Raw genomic sequence first — 21,987 nt, forward strand, 5'->3', positions numbered from 1 at the left:
CAAAAGAGCTGAACTCCTGGGGTGAGGTGAGAGTGACTGCCCTTTACTTTTAAGATAGCACTTGATTGAATGCAGCATCAAGGAGACTTGACAAAACTGAAGTCCATAGGAATCAGGGGAAATTCTCCACTGGTTAGACTCGTATCTAGCACAAAAGAAGATGGTTGTGGTTGTTGAAGGTCAATCATTTCAGTCGCAGGACATTTTTCCAGGAGTTCAATGGGGTAGTTTCGTAGACCTAACCATCTGTAGCTGCTTCAACAATCCCCTTTCCTCCATCATAAGGTTAGAAGTGAACTGCACAATGTTCAGTACCATTCTTGACTCTTCAGATACTGAACTAGTATGTATTAATATGCAGTCAGATCTAGACAACATTGTATCATTCAAAGAACAGTACAGCACAGAAACCGGCCCTTCGGACCTCCAAGCCTGCAATGACCATGCTTCCCGTCTACCCTAAAACCTTCTACACTTAGATCCGTATCCCTCTATTCCCATCCTATTTGTGTATTTGTCAAGGCGCCCCTTAAACATCACTATCGTATCTGCTTCCACCTCAGGCAGCAAGTTCCAGGCACCCACAACCCTCGTTCGTGTGTGTGTGTGTGTGTGTGTGTGTGTGTGTGTGTGTGGTATATGTATGTATGTAAAAAATTTTAAAACTCCCTTGCACATCCTTCTCAACTTTGCCCCTCCCATCTTAAACCTATATAGATCATAGAAGTTACAGTGTAGAAGGAGGCCACTCGGCCCAGAGAGTCTACATCGGCCCCCAGAAAGAGCACCCCACCCAAGCCCACACCTCCACATCCCCACCCAATCTTTTTGGACACATAAGGGTAATTTATTATGGCCAATCCACCTAACCTGCACATCTTTGGACTGTGGGAGGAAACCGGAGCACCCGAAGGAAACCCACGCACACACTGGGAGGATGTGCAGACTCCACACAGACAGTGACCCAAGCCAGGAATCGAACATGGGACCCAGGAGCTGTGGAGCAACTGTGCTAACCACTGTGCTACCGTGCTGCCCGAGTAATTGACTCTTCCACCCTGGGAAAAAACTTCTTACTAACCAGTCTCCATGCCCCTCATAATTTTGTAGACTTCTATCGGGTCGCCCTCAACCTCTGCCATCCCACGGAGAACAACCCCAGTTTATCCAACCTCTCTTCGTAGCTAATGCCCCCTATACCACGCAACCTCTTGGTAAATCTCTTCTGCACCCTCTCCAAAGCCTCCACATCCTTCTGATAGTGTGGCAACCAGAATTGTACACTATATTCCAAGTGTGGCCTAACTAATGCTATACAACTGCCGCATGACTTGCCAGTTTTTATACTCTGTGCCCCAGTTGATGAAGGCAAGCATGGCGTGTGCCTTCTCGACTACCTTCTCCACCTGAATTATCACTTTCAGTGACCTGTGGACCTGTACACCCAGATTCCTCTGCCTGTCAATACTCTTAAAGGTTCTGATATTTACGGTATATTTCCCACCTGTATTAGACCTTCAAGGTAGTGATTTCAGGATTACTTCCGGTGCCACGTGCTAGTCAGAGTAGAAATGACAGGATATATAGGATGAATACGTGGCTGAAGGGATGGTGTCAGGGGAAGGATTTCCTGGGACATTGGGGAGGTTCTGGGGGAGGTGGGACCTGTATAAACTGGACGGGTTATATCTGGGCAGGACTGGAACTGATGTCCTCGGGAGGGGCTATTTGCTAGAGCAGTTGGGGAGTGTTTAAACTAATGTGGCAGGGGGATGGGAAACTATGCAGGAATTGGGAAGGTAGTAAAACAAGGGCAGAAACAAAAGGCAGTAAGGGGGAAAGTGTAAGGCAGAGAAGCCATAGTCAAAAATCAAAAAGGGCGACAGTGCAAGGTACAGAGGGGAGCTCAGTGAATAGGTTCAGTAATACTAAAAGGAATAAAACGGGAAGTAAAAACATAAATGGAAAGCGACGCGGCAGGTTCTTACATGAAGATATGGGTTCAACGACAAGGAAAATTATGAGAAACTTTAAGACGAAAAATAACTTGGGAGAGGTTACTGATCAAGGTGTGAAGATTCAAAACAGAGGTATAAAAGCCAACATCAGTGTACTTTACCTGAATGCTCGTAGTATTCGGAATAAGGTATAAATGAGTTGATGGCGCAAATCATCGTGAATGACTATGATTTAGTGGCCATTACTGAAACATGGTTAAAGGATGGTCATGACTGGGAGTTAAATATCCAAGGGTAACAAACTATTCGGAAGGACAGAGTGGATGGTAAGGGAGGTGGTGTAGCTCTGTTATTTAAGGATGACATCCGGGTAATAGCAGGGGTTACATTGGTGCTATGGAGGATAAGGTTGAATCCATTTGGGTGGAAATCAGGAATAGTAAGGTGAAAAAGTCACTGATAGGAGTAGTCTATAGGCTACCAAATAGTGACATTATGGTGGGGCAGGCAATAAACAAAGAAACACCTGATGCATGTAGAAATGGTACAGCAGTTATCATGGGGCATTTTAATCTATATGTCGATTGGTTTAACCAGGTCGGTCAAGGCAGCCTTGAGAAGGAGTTTATAGAATGTATCCGTGATAGTTTCCTAGAACAGTATGTAATGGAACCTACGAGGGAACAAGCGGTCCTAGATCTGGTCCTGTGTAATGAGACAGGATTGATTAATGATCTCATAGTTAGGGATCCTCTCGGAAGGAGCGATCATAATATGGTGGAATTTAAAATACAGATGGAGGGTGAGAAGATAAAATCAAACACTAGTATTTTGTGCTTAAAACAAAGGAGATTACAATTGGATGAGAGAAGAGCTAGCTAAGGTAGACTGGGAGCAAAGACTTTATGATGAAACAGTTGAGGAACAGTGGAGAACCTTCCAAGCGATTTTTCACAGTGCTCAGCAAAGGTTTATACCAACAAAAAGGAAGGACGGTAGAAAAAGGGAAAATCGACCGTGGATATCTAAGGAAATAAGGGAGAGTATCAAATTGAAGGAAAAAGAATACAAAGTGGCAAAGATTAGTGGGAGACTAGAGGACTGGGAAATCTTTAGGGGGCAACAGAAAGCTACTAAAAAGCTATAAAGAAGAGTAAGATAAATTATGAGAGTAAACTTGCTCAGAATATAAAAACAGATAGTAAAAGTTTCAACAAATGTATAAAACAGAAAAGAGTGGCTAAGATAAATATCGGTCCTTTAGAGGATGAGAAGGGAGATTTAATAATGGGAGATTAGGAAATGGCTGAGGAACTGAACAGGTTTTTTGGATCGGTCTTCACAGTGGAAGATACAAATAACATGCCAGTGACTGATGGAGGACTATGCAAGTGAGGACCTTGAGATGATTGTTATCACTAAGGAATTAGTGATGGGCAAGCTAATGGGGCTAAATTATAGAATTTACAGTGCAGAAGGAGGCCATTCAGCCCATCGAGTCTGCACCGGCTCTTGGAAAGAGCACCCTACCTAAAGTCAACACCTCCACCCTATCCCCATAACCCAGTAACCCCACCCAACACGAAGGGCAATTTTGGACACTAAGGGCAATTTATCCACCTAACCTGCACATCTTTGGACTGTGGGAGGAAACCGGAGCACCCGGAGGAAACCCACGCACACACTGGGAGAACGTGCAGACTCCGCACAGACAGTGACCCAAGCCGGAATCGAACCTGGGACCCTGGAGCTGTGAAGCAATTGTGCTATCCACAATGCTATCGTGCTGCCCCATAAAGATAGACAAGTCTCCTGGCCCTGATGGAATGCATCCCAGAGTGCTAAAAGAGATGGCTAGAGAAATTGCAAATGCAGTAGTGATAATTTACCAAAATTCACTAGATTCTGGGTGGTCCCGGCGGATTGGAAATTAGCAAACGTGACACCACTGTTTAAAAAAGGAGGTAGGCAGAAAGTGGGTAATAATAGGCCAGTGAGCTTAACTTCGGTAGTAGGGAAGTTGCTGGAATCTATCGTAAAGGAAGAAATAGCGATGCATCTGGATGGAAATTGTCCCATTGGGCAGACGCAGCATGGGTTCGTAAAGGGCAGGTCATGCCTAACTAATTTAGTGCGATTTTTTGAGGACATTATCAGTGCGGTAGATAACGGGGAGCCAATGGATGTGGTATATCTGGATTTCCAGAAAGCTTTTGACAAGGTGCCACACAAAAGTTTGCTGCATAAGATAAAGATGCATGGCATTAAGGGTAAAGTAGTAGAAGATAGAGGATTGGTTAATTAATAGAAAGCAAAGAGTGGGGATTAATGGGCTTCTCTGGTTGGCAATCAGTAGCTAGTGGTGTCCTTCAGGGATCAGTGGTGGGCCCACAATTGTTCACAATTTGCATAGATGATTTGGAGTTGGGGACCAAGTGCAATGTGTCCAAGTTTGCAGACAACACTAAGATGAATGGTAAAGCAAAAAGTGCAGAGGATACCGGAAGTCTGCAGAGGGATTTGGATAGGTTAAGTGAATGGACTAGGTAGGGTCTGGCAGATGGAATACAATGTTGACAAATGTGAGGTTATCCATTTTGGTAGGAATAATAGCAAAAGGGATTATTATTTAAATGATAAAATATTAAAACATGCCGCTGTGCAGAGAGACCTGGGTGTGCTAGTGCATGAGTCGCAAAAAGTTGGTTTACAGGTGCAACAGGTGATTAAGAAGGCAAATGGAGTTTGGTCCTTCATTGCTAGAGGAATGGAGTTTAAGACTAGGCAGGCTATGCTGCAATTGTATACGGTGCAAGTGAGGCCACACCTGGAATATTGTGTTCAGTTTTGGTCTCCTTACCTGAGAAAGGACGTACTGGCGCTGGAGGGTGTGCAGAGGAGATTCACTAGGTTAATCCCAGAGCTGAAGGGGTTGGATTACGAGGCGAGGTTGAGTAGACTGGGACTGTACTCGTTGGAATTTCAAAGAGTGCGGGGGGATCTTATAGAAACATATAAAATTATGAAGGGGATAGATGTGGGCAGGTTGTTTCCACTGGCGGGTGAAAGCAGAACTAGGGGGCATAGCCTCAAAATAAGGGGAAGTAGATTTAGGACTGAGTTTAGGAGGAACTTCTTCACCCACAAATGGGATGAGGTCCTACAAGCAGAATTTAGGGAGTTAGGAACCAAGTTTAAAAAGTCAGACCTCCGAGGTAGTAACCTCAGGATTGCTACCAGTGCCACATGGTAGTCAGAGTAGAAATGGAGGAATAGGCAGGATGAATGCGTGGCTTGAGAGATGGTGCAGGAGGGAGGGGTTCAGATTTTTGGGACATTGGGACCGGTTCTGGGGGAGGTGGGACTACTACAAATTGGACGGTGTACACCTGGGCCGGACTGGAACCAATGTCCTTGGGGGTGCTTTTGCTAACGCTGTTGGGGAGGGTTTAAACTAATGTGGCAGGGGGATGGGAACCAAATGAGGAGATTAGTGGACAGTAAGGAGGTAGTAACTAAAGCCTGTAAGGAACTAGATCATGATGTCAGCGTGACTAAGGGGAAGAGTAGGCAGAGAGCAGATGATGAACGCAAAGGGACTGGTGGTCTGAGGTGCATTTCTTTTAATGCAAGAAGTGTAGTAGGTAAGGCAGATGAACTTAAGGCTTGGATTAGTACCTGGGAGTATGATGTTATTGCTATTACTGAGACTTGGTTGAGGGACGGGCATGATTGGCAACTAAATATCCCAGGATATCGATGCTTCAGGCGGGATAGAGAGGGGGGTAAAAGGGGTGGAGGAGTTGCTTTACTGGTCAGAGAGGAAACCACAGCTGTGCTGAAGGAGGGCACTATGGAGGACTCGAGCAGTGAGGCGATATGGGCAGAGCTCAGAAATAGGAAGGGTGCGGTAACAATGTTGGGGCTGTACTACAGACATCCCAACAGCGTGCGTGAGACAGAGGTATAAATATGTTAACCGATTATGGAAAGATGTAGGAGCAACAGGGTGGTGGTGATAGGAGATTTTAATTTTCCCAACATTGACTGGGATACAGTGTCATAGGTCTAGATGGAGCAGAATTTGTAAGGAGCATCCAGGAGGGTTTTTTAGAGCAGTATGTAAATAGTCAAACTCGGGAAGGGGACACACGACCTGGTGTTGGGGAATGAGCCTGGCCAGGTGGTTGAAATTTCAGTCGGGGATTACTTTGGGAATAGTGATCATAATTCCGTAAGTTTTAGAATACTCATGGACAAAGACGAGAGTGGTCCTAAAGGAAGAGTGCTAAATTGGGGGAAGGGCAACTATACCAAAATTCGGCAGGAGCCGGGGAATGTGGATTGGGAGCAGCTGTTTGAAGGTAAATCCACATTTGATATGTGGGAGGCTTTTTAAAGAGAGGTTGATTAGAGAGCAGGAAAGACATGTCCCTGTGAAAATGAGGGATAGAAATGGCATGATTAGGGAACCATGGATGACAGGTGAAATTGTGAGACTAGCTAAGAGGAAAAAGGAAGCATACATAAGGTCTAGGTGACTGAAGACAGACGAAGCTTTGGAAGAATATCGGGAATCTAGGACCAATCTGAAACGAGGAATCAAGAGGGGTCATGAATTATCTTTAGCAAACAGGGTTAAACAAAATCCCAAAGCCTTTTATTCATATATAAGGAGCAAGAGGGTAACTAGAGAAAGGGTTGGCCCACTCGAGGACAAAGCAGGAAAGTTATGCGTGGCGTCAGAGAAAATGGGTGAGATTCTTAACAAGTACTTTGCATCGGTATTCACCGAGGAGAGGGTCGTGACGGATGCTGAGGTTTGGGATAGATGTTTGATGACTCAAGGTCAACTCGGCATAAGGAGGGAGGATGGTTGGATATTGTAAAAGGAATTAAGGTGGACAAGTCCCCAGGTCTGGATGGGATCTATCCCAGGTTACTGAGAGGAAATAGCTGGGGCCTCAACAGATATCTTTGCAGCATCCTTGAACACGGGTGAGGTACCGGGGGACTGGGGAATTGCTAATGTCCCCTTTTTTAAGGAGGGTAGCAGGGATAATCCAGGTAATTATAGATCAGTGAGCCTGACGTAATTGGTAGGGAAGCTGCTGGAGAAGATACTGAGGGATAGGATCTATTCCCATTTGGAAGAAAATGGGCTCATCAGTGGTAGGCAACATGGTTTTGTGCAGCGAATGTCATGTCTTACCAACTTAATAGAATTCTTTGAGGAAGTGACAAAGTTGATTGATGAGGGAAGGGCTGTAGATGTCATATACATGGACTTCAGTAAGGCATTTGATAAGGTTCCCCATGGTAGGCTGATGAAGAAAGTGAAGTCTCATGGGGTCCAGGGTGTACTAGCTGGATGGATAAAGAACTGGCTGGGCAACAGGAGACAGAGAGTAGTAGTGGAAGGGAGTTTCTGAAAATGGAGAACTGTGACCAGTGGTGTTCCACAGGGATCCGTGCTGGGACCACTGTTGTTTGTGATATACATAAATGATCTGGAGGAAGGTATAGGTGGTCTGATTAGCAAGTTTGCAGATGACACTAAGATTGGTGGAGTAGCAGATAGTGAAGGGGACTGTCAGAGTATACAGCAGAATATAGATAGATTAGAGAGTTGGGTGGAGAAATGGCAGATGGTGTTCAATCCGGGCAAATGCAAGGTGATCCATTTTGGAAGATCCAATTCAAGAGCGAACTATACGGTAAATGAAAAAGCCCTGGGGAAAATTGATGTACAGAGAGATCTGGGTGTTCAGGTCCATTGTACCCTGAAGGTGGCTGCACAGGTCCGGTCAAGAAGGCATACGGCATGCTTTCCTTCATCGGGAGGGGTATTGAGTACAAGAGTTGGCAGGTCATGTTACAGTTGTATAAGACTTCGTTTCGGCCACATTTGGAATACTGCGTACAGTTCTGGTTGCCACATTACCAAAAGAATGTGGATGCTTTGGAGAAGGTGCAGAGGAGGTTCACCAGGATGTTGCCTGGTATGGAGGGCGCTAGCTATGAAGAGAGGTTGAGTAGATTAAGATTATGATCATTAGAAAGACCGAGGTTGAGGGGGGACCTCATTGAGGTCTACAAAATCATGAGAGGTATAGACAGGGTGGATAGCAAGAAGCTTTTTCCCAGAGTGGGGGACTCAATTACTAGGGGTCACGAGTTCAAGGTGAGAGGGGAAAAGTTTAAGGGAGATATGCGTGGTAAGTTCTTTACGCAGAGGGTGGTGGGTGCCTGGAATGCATTGCCGGCGGAGTTGGTAGAGGCGGGCACAATAGCGTAATTTAAGATGTATCTAGACAGATACATGCATGGCAGGGAGCAGAGGGATATAGATTCTTAGAAAATAGGCGACAGTTTTAGATAGAGGATCTGTATCGGCGCAGGCTTGGAGGGCCGAAGGGCCTGTTCCTGTGCTGTAATTTTTCTTTGTTCTATGGAATTCCTTGCCAAATGAAGCAGTTGAGGCTTCTTCATTAAATGTTTTTAAGATGAAGATAGATAGTATTTTGAAGAATAAAGGGATTAAGGGTTATGGTGTTCGGGCCGGAAAGTGGAGCTGAGTCCAAAAAAGATCAGCCATGATCTCATTGAATGGCGGAGCTGGCTCGAGGGACCAGATAACCTACTCCTGCTCCTCGTTCTTATGTTCTTAAAATGCATGACCTCATTGTCCAGATTAAACTCCATCTGCCATCTCTCACCCAAGTCTCTAATTGATCTATATCCTGCTGAATCCTCTGACAATCCTCATCGCTGTCCGCAATTCCACCAACCTCTGTGTCGCCTGCAAACCTGCGAATCAGACCAGTTACATTTTCCTCCAAATCATTTATATATACTACGAACAACTGGGCGGCATGGTAGAACAGTGATTCACACTGCTGCCTACGGCGCTGAGGATCCGGGTTCAATCCAGGCCCTGGGTCACTGTCTGTCTGGAGTTTGCACTTTCTCCCTGTGTCTGCGTGGGCTTCACCCCCACAACCAAGGATAGATGGATTGACCACATTAAATTGCCCTCAGTTGGAAAAAAAATAATTGAGTAATCTCAATATATTTTTTAAAAAGTGAAACAAAATACTACAAACAGCAAAGGTCTCGGCACTGATCCCTGTGGAACACCACTAGCCCTCCATTCAGAAAAGCACCGTAAAGTGCCAGGCAATTACCACCTCGAACAAGAGAATCTAACAATCTCTTGGCATTCAATGTAGCATTACCATTGCTGAATTCCCCACTATCAACATGCTAGGAGTTACCATTGATAAACCTTACTGGACCAGGGGGTTACCATTGATAAACTTTACTGGACCAGGGGGTTACCATTGATGACTAACTTTACTGGACCAGGGGGTTACCATTGATAAACTTTACTGGACCAGGGGGTTACCATTGATGACCAACTTTACTGGACCAGGGGGTTACCATTGATGACCAACTTTACTGGACCAGGGGGTTACCATTGATAAACTTTACTGGACCAGGGGGTTACCATTGATGACCAACTTTACTGGACCAGGGGGTTACCATTGATGACCAACTTTACTGGACCAGGGGGTTACCATTGATAAACTTTACTGGACCAGGGGGTTACCATTGATGACTAACTTTACTGGACCAGGGGGTTACCATTGATGACCAACTTTACTGGACCAGGGGGTTACCATTGATAAACTTTACTGGACCAGGGGGTTACCATTGATGACTAACTTTACTGGACCAGGGGGTTACCATTGATAAACTTTACTGGACCAGGGGGTTACCATTGATGACTAACTTTACTGGACCAGGGGGTTACCATTGATGACCAACTTTACTGGACCAGGGGGTTACCATTGATAAACTTTACTGGACCAGGGGGTTACCATTGATGACTAACTTTACTGGACCAGGGGGTTACCATTGATGACCAACTTTACTGGACCAGGGGGTTACCATTGATAAACTTTACTGGACCAGGGGGTTACCATTGATGACTAACTTTACTGGACCAGGGGGTTACCATTGATGACCAACTTTACTGGACCAGGGGGTTACCATTGATAAACTTTACTGGACCAGGGGGTTACCATTGATGACCAACTTTACTGGACCAGGGGGTTACCATTGATGACTAACTTTACTGGACCAGGGGGTTACCATTGATGACCAACTTTACTGGACCAGGGGGTTACCATTGATGACCAACTTTACTGGACCAGGGGGTTACCATTGATAAACTTTACTGGACCAGGGGGTTACCATTGATGACCAACTTTACTGGACCAGGGGGTTACCATTGATGACTAACTTTACTGGACCAGGGGGTTACATTGATGACCAACTTTACTGGACCAGGGGATTACCATTGATAAACGTTACTGGACCAGGGGGTTACCATTGATGACCAACTTTACTGGACCAGGGGGTTACCATTGATGACTAACTTTACTGGACCAGGGGGTTACCATTGATGACTAACTTTACTGGACCAGGGGGTTACCATTGATGACTAACTTTACTGGACTGCATTGTTCACACGTGTGAATAACTTGAATCAGTAAAACAATCTGAGCCAACCTTTAACACGAAGCACCCAAACTGGTTGTCAGGCAGAATGCAGAACAGGTTATATGACCCTCTTTCCCTTTTCTCCATTTTATCCTAAATTAAAGACACAGTCCTGAAACATAATCATCTTACAAAATCTTGCATTTGTAACAATTGAGACAAAGATTACACCCAAACCATGGATTAATGTACTGGTATAAGACTTGTAAAGTGGGCAGAAGTATCTAAAGCAACAAAGGAAATGAATTAAAATGTGATATGTTATGAAAGAGAACATAAATAGGAGGGATAGTTCATACAACCTGCTGAGCTTGCTCCATCTTTCAGTATGATCATTGCTGATCATCTGCCTCAGTTCTACTTTCCAACTTACTCCCCATATCCCTTGGTTACCTGAGAGAGTAAAAATCTATCTAACTCAATCTTAAATATTACCCACAATGGAGCATGCACAACCTTTTGGGGGTAGACATTTCCAAACATTCACAACCATCTGAATGAAGAGGTTTCTCCTCATCTTAATGAGTCCCTTATCCTGAGACTGAGACAGACCCCGTGTTCTGGATTCTGTCACCAGAAGCAACCAACCTCTTGTGGCTACCCTGTCAAAACCCCTTAAGAATCTTGTATGTTTCATTGAGTTAGCCGTGTATGTGTACACTCAGATCTCTCTCATATTTAAAAAGTATACTGCTTTTCTGTTGCTACCTCACATGTCTCCCATTATAGTTAATCTGCTACATTGTTGTGCACTCACTTAACCTGTCCATATCTCTGCAGAGTCCATGCAGCTTGCAATCCCACACAGCCTTGTATCGTTTGAAAACTTAGAAATGTTGCTCTGAGTCTCTTTGTCTAAGTCAGTTGCATGGATTGTAACGCATGGTAGCACTGCTGCTTCACAGCGCCAGGGACCTGGGTTCGATTCCTGGCTTGGTTCGCTGTCTGTGCGGAGTCTGCACGTTCTCCCCATGTCTGCGTGGGTTTCCTCCAGGGACTCAGGTTTCCTCCCACAAGTCCCGAAAGACTTGCTTGTTAGCTGAATTGGGCATTCTGAATTCTCCCTCAGTGTACCCGAACAGTCGCCGGAGTGTGGCGACTACAGGCTTTTCACAGTAACTTCATTGCAGTGTTAATTAATGTAAGCCTACTTGTGACACTAATAAAGATTATTATAGCTAAGCCCCAACAATGATGCTTTTGGCACTCCAGAGTTGCTTTCTGCTCCCTTCCATTAACCAAAACTCCATCTAAAGCTAATATACCACCCCAACTCCATGGACCTCTATCTTTTTGAATATCTTTTGGAAATACAATTGTATCTATGGGTCCCCTTTATCTACCCTACTTTTTACATCCTCAAAAAACTTTCATAAATTTGCCAAACATTATTTCCCTTTCATAAAAATAAGTTGACGGTCTATTCATACTGTGATTTTAAGTTCATTGTTAAGACTTGATATATTTCACCATTTCCTGACAACTGATGTCAGGAAATTCTGTAGCATCAGGAAAGTCTGTACCTGACTGTTTTCTCTCTCCCTTCTTTCTTGAACATCGTGATACACTTGCTAACTTCCAATCTGCAGAGGCCTCCCTAGAATCCAGGGAGTTTTGGAAAATCGTAAGCAAATCCCCTTGGACTGATCTGTTCCCTGTAAGAACACTATTCACGATGTCCTATTTGGTTTCCTTGGTATTGCTTTGCTTTGGTATGCTGCCAATAATATGCCAGTTACTTATTTCAGCAAATTCTTTTCGATATTTGTTTTAATTTTAGGATGAAAAAGAGCATTTTGCTTCAGTCTTGATGACAGCAAGACTGCTGGCTAAGTTTCTTGGTTTCCTTGCCTTCCTCCCTTATCGTACAGGAGAGCGACCAACAAGGGACATGCAAGAGTCAGCTGTCTCCCTGAGGAACAAGGTGCGCGCACAGTTATTTTCACATTTCCTGTACATAGGAATATACGTATGCATATATTTGTTGATTTTAACCTGATCGGTCACTTGAGCTAATTTTATAAACCTGAACCATGCCTAATTTCTTGAAACTCCTTTTCCCCTTTCCATCTCCTTGCAAAATGCCAGTCATTTATCCCACTAATTGAAAAGAAAATCAACATTGACTTGGTTTGCATGAATAATGATTGAAAAGAAAAAGACTTGTAAATTACCCAACTATTGGTGAGGATAACATTAAATGGTATGGGGGGGAAGGATCCTCCATGTTGAGTAACTTTCCAGCTCCACTAGAAATGAAGCATTGCTGGATATGGTTGTGGGAAATGAAATGGACCCAGTGTCTGTGACAGATCATAGCTAAGAGTGATCATCATGTCTAGATCAATAATGGTAATAGCAAGGAACAATCTTAATGTAGAACTTCTAGATTGGCAGAGGGCTAATTTTAGTGGAATGAGGTTGAAATTGAACTGACTGGTGGGGAAAAAACTGTAAAGGAACAATAGATGATAGGGCAGGGTTGCTTATGGTACATTATAACAGGGACAGAGGTTACAGAGCCAAAAACCTCCTTGGATGCCGTGGGGGACCGAGATTGTGGTTACACAAAACAAAATAGGGTGTATGATGCAGATGAATTTTGCAAGTGAGAATCAGGTCAATATAATAGGTTGAGAAGGGAAGTGAAGAAGAAAATAAGACTGGCAAAGAGAGAGTCTGTGAATAGAATGACAGTCAGCATGAAAAGGAGTCCAAAAATCTTCGACCAGCATGTAATAAATGGGCAGTAAGAGGTGGAGTGGGTCCCATTCAGGACAAGTAGGGGTAATTATGATTTGAAGCGCAGGACAAGGCTAGAATAATTAATGATGGTTTAGTATCTATGTTTATTGAGGAAGAGAAATCTGACCGAGTTGGTAGAAGCAGTGGATAGTGTGATAATTGAAAAGAAAGTGGTACTGAAATGGCACCTATGCTTAAGATGGCTAAGTCACCTGGTCTGAATGGCTTGTATCCCAAATTGCTTAAGGAAGCAGGGATGGAGACAGCGGAGAGCTTGTCTTAAATCTTTTAATCTTCTCGGGATATGGGGAGGTGCCAGAGGATCGGCGTGTGTAAAATGTGACCACAGATAGTCTAACATCAGTGGTGGGTAAGGATTTGGAATCCATAATGAGTGGGAAGAAATGAACAGGCAATTGGAGAGGTTTGAGTTAATCAAGGATAGCCAACTCAGATTTGTAAAAGACAAAGAGTCATCCAGACTCAAAATGTTAGCTCCCTTTTCCTTGCACAGATGCTGTCAGACCTGCTGTAATTGTCCAATATTTTCTGTTTTTGTTGTAAAAGGCAGATAGCACTTGACTAAATTGAATTTTTGGGGGAGTCTAGAACCAGAGGACACAATTTTAAAATGAGGAGGAAGCCACTTAGTGAAAAACAATTCTCCTTATCTTTCTCCTGAGTGTTGTGAATCTTTGGAATTCTCTACCCGGAAAGGGCTGTGGAAGCTCAGTCGTTGAGTGTGTTTAAAGTAGAGGTTGGCAGATTTCTAAATACCAGTTACATAAACTGATACGAGGACAATGTGGGAAAAAGACAATGAAGTGTACGATCTGCCATGACATGAATCCAGACCGGATTTTGTGGAGTTTCTTCCCAGTAAAGACATGCAGCAAATAGAGTAGACAGCCTTGTTAGTACTTATAGTCAGAGAACCAGTTTCCCTTTTCCAGGTAAAAGAACAAAGAAAAGTACAGCACAGGAACAGGCCCTTCGGCCCTCCAAGCCTGTACCAATCATGCTGCCCGTCTAACCTAAAATCTTCTACGCTTCTGGAGTTTACACTTCTGGAGTCTGTATCCCTCTATTCCCATCCTATTCATGTATTTGTCAAGATAAACTCAGGATCTTTTGGAAATAGGGTTTAAAGGAAGTTTTAAAACCTTATAGCTTGATAGAAGGCTAGATGTTATAGCCTGTTTACTGCGGTGATGTTCCTTCTGATGTTATTTCTGCCGTCTACTGCAAAAATCAAGCAGAGCCTATAATGAAGGCTTTCAAAAATGAGAGTTTTCATCATGTGATGACTGGCCATTGATACACCATGGAAAGTAATAGTCTGTAAATAGAATCATCGAATTTCCACAAAGCAGAAAGAGGCTATTCGGCTCATCAAGTCTGCACTGGCCCCTGGAAAGTGCACCCCCGGCCCACAGCCCGACCCTATCCCAGTAAATCCATCTAACCGTTTCATATTATAGATTCCACTTCCCATGGTCAAAACCAATAGAGACAGATAAGAGGTCCTTAACACTTGTACATGATCAGTTTTGTTAGCTCTCTTTTGACACCTGACAGATCTGGAATCAGAACTTATTGTCCTTGTTGTTTTGGGATAAGTCCTGTCAATGGTAAGTGCAGCATTCTACAAGGATGATGTCTCGGCATGTTTATAATACCCCACTTTTGGAAACTTGGCCAACTTTCTGTCCATAAAGATCACCAGTGTCTTTTTTTAAAGAGGATATACAGGATTTTTAAAAATGTAATGTTCTCATGGCTGCACAGCAATGACAAAGGTGATACGACATATTGAGGGAGCAAAGATTATGGGTTTCATAAGAGGCATGGAGTACAAAAACAGGGAAGAGTTATACTGAACCTTTTATAAAGCTCAGTAACAAGTCTTATAACACCAGGTTAAAGTATAACAGGTTTATTTGGAATCAGTAGCTTTCGGAGCGCAGCTCCTTCATCAGGTATAAAGCTCTGGTTAGGCCTGAACTAGAATAATGGGCCTTGACAGAAATCTTTGTATCCTCATTGGATAAGTCCCAGTGGACTGAAGGGTAGCAAGCATAATCTAGGAAAGGACAGTCCGGTGAGCTTTACTATAGTATTGGAGAAATTCTCCAATACTAATTATTTTACGAATCCGGAGAGGATTTGTCGAGACAGGATTTACTCCCATTTGGAAGCAAGTGGATTACCTAACACTTGTCCACAATATGTTCCACCTTCCATGTTCTTACTCATGCACTAAGCCTGACCAAATCCACTTGAAGGCTCTTTACATCCTCTTCACAACTAGCATTCCTATCTTATTTTGTGTTATCCACAAATTTAGCAATATTACATTTAGTCTTCACATCCAAATCATTGTTAAATATTTTGAACATCTGGGGCCCCAATGCTGATCATTGCAGTATCCCACTAGTCACAGCCTGTCAAAATGAGAATGACCCATTTATTTTTACACTCCGTTGTCTGTCCGTTGACCAATCCTGAATCCATGCTAGAAATTACCCTCTGATTTTGTTATCTGATTTTATTTGCTAATCACCTGTGTGGAACCTTATCACAAGCCTTTTGAAAACTCAAATACACCTCATCCTCTGGTTCCTTCTTGTCTATTTTGCTAGTAATTCTCAAAAAATCCAACAGGTTTGTCGAACATTAGTTCGCTTTCATAAATCCATGTTGACTCTGCCCAAATAATTTGTTATTTTGTAAGTATCCAGTTATCACATTTTTTATAATCAGTTCTACTGTTTTCCTGACTATTTACATCAGACTAACCGGCCTGTACTTCCCTATTTTCTCTCTACTTTCTTCAACAGTGGGTTTACATTTGCTATCTTTCAATCTGTTCCAGAATCTATAGTTTTGAAAGATTAAAAAAAATTTTTAAAAAATTTTTAGAGTACCCAATTCATTTTTTCCAATTAAGGGGCAATTTAGCGTGGCCAAACCACCTACCCTGCACATCTTTGGGTTGTGGGGGCGAAACCCACGCAAACAAAGGGAGAATGTGCAAACTCTAAACGGACAGTGACCCAAAACTGGGATCGAACCTGCGATCTCGGTGCTGTGAGGCAGCAGTGCTAACCACTGCCACCGTGCTGCCCTAGTTTTGAAAGATGACCGCCAATGCATTTTCTCTTTATAGCCAACTCTTTCAACACCCTAGAATGTAGATCATCGATTCCTGGGGATTTACCAACCTTCAGTCCCATTAATTTCTCAAATACTAATTATTTTACTAATACTAATGTCCTGTAATTCCCACTAGGTCATCCATGAAGTCTGAAATCAAGTAATCATTCAGCTTCTCTGCCATTTCTCTATTCTCCATTATAAATTTATCCGTCTCTGTCTGTAATTTGTCCTTGCTAATCTTTTCCTTTTTGCATTCCTATAGAAACATTTCCAGTCTTTTTATATTTCTTGCCAATTTACATTTTTTATTTTCCCTTTATCGGTTTCTTGGTTGTCCTTTGTTGAATTCTAAAATGCTTCCAATCCTCAAGCTTAATACTTTTATTGGCAACTTTATAAGCCGCCTCTTATTTTCTAATACTACCTTGTTAGCCACATTTGATTCACTTTTCATTTTAGGTTTTGTGCCTTAAAAGAATGTATTTTTGTTGTAAAATGTTCAATTTTGTTTTTGTCCTGTGGTAACTCTGCTGCCTGGATAAGGCACTGGCCTCCTAAGTGGTCCCATCTGGGGTGATGCTCAAGGGCAGCACGGTAGCACAAGTGGATAGCACTGTGGCTTCACAGCACCAGGGTCCCAGGTTCAATTCCCGGCTTGGGTCACTGCGGAGTCTGCACGTTCTTCCCGTGTGTGCGTGTGTTTCCTCCGGGTGCTCCGGTTTCCTCCTACAACCCAAAGACATGCAGGTTAGGTGGATTGGCCATGCTAAATTGGTGTCCCAAAAATGCTCGAAACATTACTACATAGTTATCGAATCAGGAATCACTTCAAGTATTTATGAAGGGATGCCTGCTCCTTGATCCCTTTGATGTCTTCCAGCGTAGCATTCTGTCTTATTAAATATTGTCACAAATAAAATTGATATCAATACCTGCTGCACGGTAGCCTTGTGGATAGCACAATTGCTTCACAGCTCCAGGGTCCTAGGTTCGATTCCGGCTTGGGTCACTGTCTGTGCGGAGTCTGCACATCCTCCCCGTGTGTGCCTGGGTTTCCTCCGGGTGCTCCGGTTTCCTCCCACAGTCCAAAGATGTGCAGGTTAGGTGGATTGGCCATGATAAATTGCCCTTAGTGTCCAAAATTGCCCTTAGTGTTGGGTGGGGTTACGGGGTTATGGGGCTAGGGTGGCGGTGTTGACCTTGGGTAGGGTGCTCTTTCCAAGAGCCGGTGCAGACTCGATGGGCCGAATGGCCTCCTCCTGCACTGTAAATTCTATGATCTATGATAACTACTTCTTTGTTTGTCTTTACTTGCCTAGGGTACACCTGTTCTTGATGTATACATGTTACTGAGAAAATCAATGGAAAATCAACGCACTATTTTCACTGTACCCTGGGTGGTTGAGTTTCTTAGCATGGTGGATCATGTCGCACCATTCTTGGATTATTATCGCAGAGTGTTTATCCTCCTCTTGTATTTATACAGGTGAGTGTCAGGAGATGGTAGCTAAGTAGTAGTTCCATTTTTCTCCCACCATTTCTTCTTTTGAATAATGGTATCATGTAAATAACATGTCAGCCATGACACCGTGGTGGTGGGTTCAAGTCCCGCGCCAGAGACTTTAGCACTTAACTGTCAACGATACTGTCTTTTGGATGGAACATTAAACTAAGTCCCCATCAATAATGGCCTATTTCAGAGAAGAGGGGGGTGGTGGAGGTGGGATGTTAACCTCTGTATTTTTCACACCCCAAGGACAGATTATCTGGTGATCATGTTTGTAAGAAGCGTTGACTGTTTCTCTCTGCCGGACTAGCTGAATGTTTTCAGCAATTTCTTTTTTAATTTATTGCAGAGTTGTCATGGGCTCAGGACCACAATGGTCGAAGCCTGATTTCTTTTTTTAGCTGCTGCTCAATGGTTTCCAATTACTTTACTAGCGTTTGCGCGTCACATTTAATTTTTGGCAGTTGATAGGCAGGAGAATTTACAATACTTGATCATAAGAACATAAGAACCAGGAGCAGGAGTAGGCCATATGGCCCCTCGAGCCTGCTCCGCCATTCAATGAGATCATGGCTGATCTTTTGTGGACTCAGCTCCACTTTCCGGCCCGAACACCATAACCCTTAATCCCTTTATTCTTCGAAAAACTATCTATCTTTATCTTAAAAACATTTAATGAAGGAGCCTCAACTGCTTCACTGGGCAAGGAGTTCCATAGATTCACAACCCTTTGGGTGAAGAAGTTTCTCCTAAACTCAGTCCTAAATCTACTTCCCCTTATTTTGAGGCTATGCCCCCTAGTTCTGCTTTCACCCACCAGTGGAAACAACCTGCCCGCATCTATCCCCTTCATAATTTTATATGTTTCTATAAGATCCCCCCATATCCTTCTAAATTCCAATGAGTACAGTCCCAGTCTACTCAACCTCTCCTCGTAATCCAACCCCTTCAGCTCTGGGATTAACCTAGTGATCGTATTGCTTCTTCAGTTACGTTAGCCAAAAGATGTCATGTTAAAGCCACAGTGTCCTGATCAGACAGCAGCTTAACCGTCATATTCATATGAAACATTCAAACCACAGGCAGTTCAGATAAAAGAATGACCAAACTTCGATTTCTATCGTGCCTTTTAGGCCACATTTAACAGCAAATGAAGTATTTTTGACATGTAGCTAGTGCCGTAATGTAGGAGAAACCTAAAACTGTTTCTGATGCCACAGGATTGAGTTATAAAGAAAAGGGGTCAAATCTCTTTCTCAGCCTTAAGTATACTCAATGATGAATTCCAAAAATCTTCGAGTCTTTGGGTGAAGAAATTCTCCTCATCACCATCTTAAATGAGTGTCCCTTTATCCTGAAACTATGGCCCCATCTTCAGATTCACCAGCTAGAGGAAATAATGTCTCCGTATCTATCTTTATAATCTTGCGTATTTCAATAAGATCACCTCTCGTTCTTCTGGGCTCCAGAGGATAGTTTTATTAAATTATTTCACAGGATGTGTGCATCACTGACTAGGCCATCATTTGTTCCCTATCCCTAATTGCCTTTGAAAAGGTGGTGGTGAGCTGCCTTGAACCTCTGAAGTCCATGTGGTATAGGTACACCACAGTGATGTTAGGAAGGGAGTCCCTGGATGTTAACCAAGGAACAGTGTTATAGTTCTAATGATGGTGCGTGGCTTTGGGGAGAGGGGGGGGGAGACTTGTAGGTGGTGATCCCATGCATCTGCTGCCCTTGCCTTTCTAGATGGTAGAGGTTGTAGAAGTTGCTGTATTTGATGCACACAATCTGTATATGGTACGAACTGCTGCCACTGTGTGTCGGTGATGGAGTGAGTGAATGTTCAAGATGGTTGACGAGGTGTCTTATCAAGTGGGCTCCTTTGTTCTAGATGATGTTGAGCTTCTTGAGTGCTACTGGACAGCCGGTTATCCTCATGTCTGCATTCTGTTTGGAGGGGTGGTGTTGCCCATGTGTGCGGAGGGGGTGGGGGGGATGTTGCAATGTCCATGGGTGGGGCAGGGGGGGGAACTTCAACTTAATTTTAAGCTCGGGGCAATTTTTAAAAGGAGGCCTCGATTTCGGAGGAGCCTGTCTTGCCGGTTTCTTTAGGTCCCCACTCCAGAAAAAATTCTAAGTGAGGGAGAATTCAGTGAGAATTCCAAGCTCCAAAAATTGACTTGTGTGGGTGAATTGAAATGGGAATTGCGGGGGGAATCTCACCGGGTTTTCCCACCCAAGATGACAGCCAGTCACTTTTTGGGAGATCGCCTTCAGTATTTTTCATTCTGAGAACTTCCTCCAGTGATAATCATTTGGTCATCAAATTATGGTTTGGCGTTTGATAGTGCGACACTATTTTCAAAGAGGTAGAAGAAAGGGATATTTGTTTATTTCAATTAAAATGGCCTTACTCTGTGGTTCATCAAACAGATCTTTGGTTCTAACAAGTGAGCAAAATGGAAATTTCTTGAACAAGCTGTTGGTCCTTGCTGTTCTAGGATGGCTTTTCCAGGCAAGTATTTATCAAATGTTAAAATGAGTTATTTAGTTTTGGGTTTGAAAAGTGCAGAATGCATATTTGAGGTGTTTTTCAGATGCCTGACTAATTTGTTGTAGTAATTTGGGGCGTTCATTGGTAGAAAATGGAAGGGGGTTTGTGTTGGTCTTTACTTTTCTCCGTGACTCTCCTCCCCTATCAACACGGTGATAGCATTCTTCACTACATGGACTGTAGCGTCAGTAAGGCAGCTCACCAACATATTCTCAACGGTCAACAGGGATCGGCAATAAATGCAGGTTTTCTCACGAATGAATCATATGTGAGAAACAAAAGACTTGCAATCATAAAGTAATCTCATGATGTTCCAATGTGTTTTACAACCAATTAAGTACTTTTGAAGTCTGACCGCTGTTGTAGGAAATGTGGCAGTCAACTTGTGAACTGCAAGGTCCCACAAACTGCAATCTTTTTAGTGCTGTTGACTTAGGAATTTGGCTGACACTGTGGAGAACTTCTTACCTCTTCTTCAAAATAGTGCCATGGGATCTTTTAAGACCAGCTCGAAGGGAAGGTGGAACCTCTGTTTGTCATCTCAACTGAAAAGGCAGCACCACTGACGGTAACTGAAGCATCAACCTCAGTGCTTAACCCTGGGTTGTGTGCTCCAGTTTCTAGAGTGGGATTGACCAACAACCTTCTGATTCCGACGCGAGTGTTAGCAGCTGAGCCACTGAGAAACCAACAGTGAGAAATTACTGAGGATTTCCAAAAAGAACAACTAATCAGCCAGGCAAATTTATCATTTTTATTTTTAAAAAGCATGAAGACATCAGCCATGATCTGATTAAATGGTGGAGCAGTCTTAAAGGGCAGAATTGTCTACATCTCCTAATTCCTATGTCCTAAGTCAGTTACGTTGAATAGAGAAAGATATCCAAGTCCATTTGTATATCAATCTTTTTGAGTCAGTATGACTTCAAAGCTCTGAAGAAATCAAACGGATTTGAAATGTAAACTCTATTTCTTTCTCCACAGATGCTGCCAGACCTGCTGAGTTTATCCAGCAGTTTTCTGCTTTTATATTTACTGGGCAGTTTAATTTGGCGGATCCATGCTTCCTGAAGCAAGGTTTGGGGCCTATGAACTCATAATCCTTATAGGTGATAAAAGAAGAGCCTTTTGAAAAGACCTGGGGCGCGATTCTCCGACACCTCACCGGGTCGGAGAATTGCCGGGGGCTGGCGTGAATCCCGCCCCCGCCGTGTCCCGAATTCTCCGCCACCAGAGATTCGGCGGGGGCGGGAATCGCGCCAGTCGGCGGGCACACCCCCGGCGATTCTCCGGTCCGCGATGAGCCGAAATCCCGCTGCTGTCAACCCACGCCAGCCGGCGTGGATTGAACCATCTTTCGAACGGCGGGACAAGGCGGCGCGGGCGGGCTCCGGGGTCCTGGGGTGGGCAGAGGGCGATCTGGCCCCGGGGGGTGCCCCCACGGTGGCCTGGCCCGCGATCGGGGCCCACCGATCCGCGGGCCTGTGCCGTGC

At 43.7% G+C, this 21,987-nt stretch overlaps 1 protein-coding gene across 2 annotated transcripts in view; it reads left to right on the forward strand.

Annotated features, from left to right (window-relative positions):
* LOC140398667 (codanin-1-like) overlaps positions 1 to 21,987 on the forward strand; it is a 162,957-nt gene that overhangs the window by 104,546 nt on the left and 36,424 nt on the right. Inside the window, exons 13-15 of one of the 2 annotated variants that reach the window (XM_072487634.1) lie at positions 12,307 to 12,450; positions 17,750 to 17,916; positions 20,374 to 20,455. In XM_072487634.1, the coding sequence (XP_072343735.1) occupies positions 12,307 to 12,450; positions 17,750 to 17,916; positions 20,374 to 20,455 (393 nt within the window). The remainder of the gene's footprint in view (positions 1 to 12,306; positions 12,451 to 17,749; positions 17,917 to 20,373; positions 20,456 to 21,987) is intronic. The other variant, XM_072487643.1, reaches the window with a different exon arrangement.

This window comes from Scyliorhinus torazame, chromosome 2, assembly GCF_047496885.1.
Source record: "Scyliorhinus torazame isolate Kashiwa2021f chromosome 2, sScyTor2.1, whole genome shotgun sequence".
In the NCBI taxonomy this organism is placed as follows: Eukaryota; Metazoa; Chordata; class Chondrichthyes; order Carcharhiniformes; family Scyliorhinidae; genus Scyliorhinus; species Scyliorhinus torazame.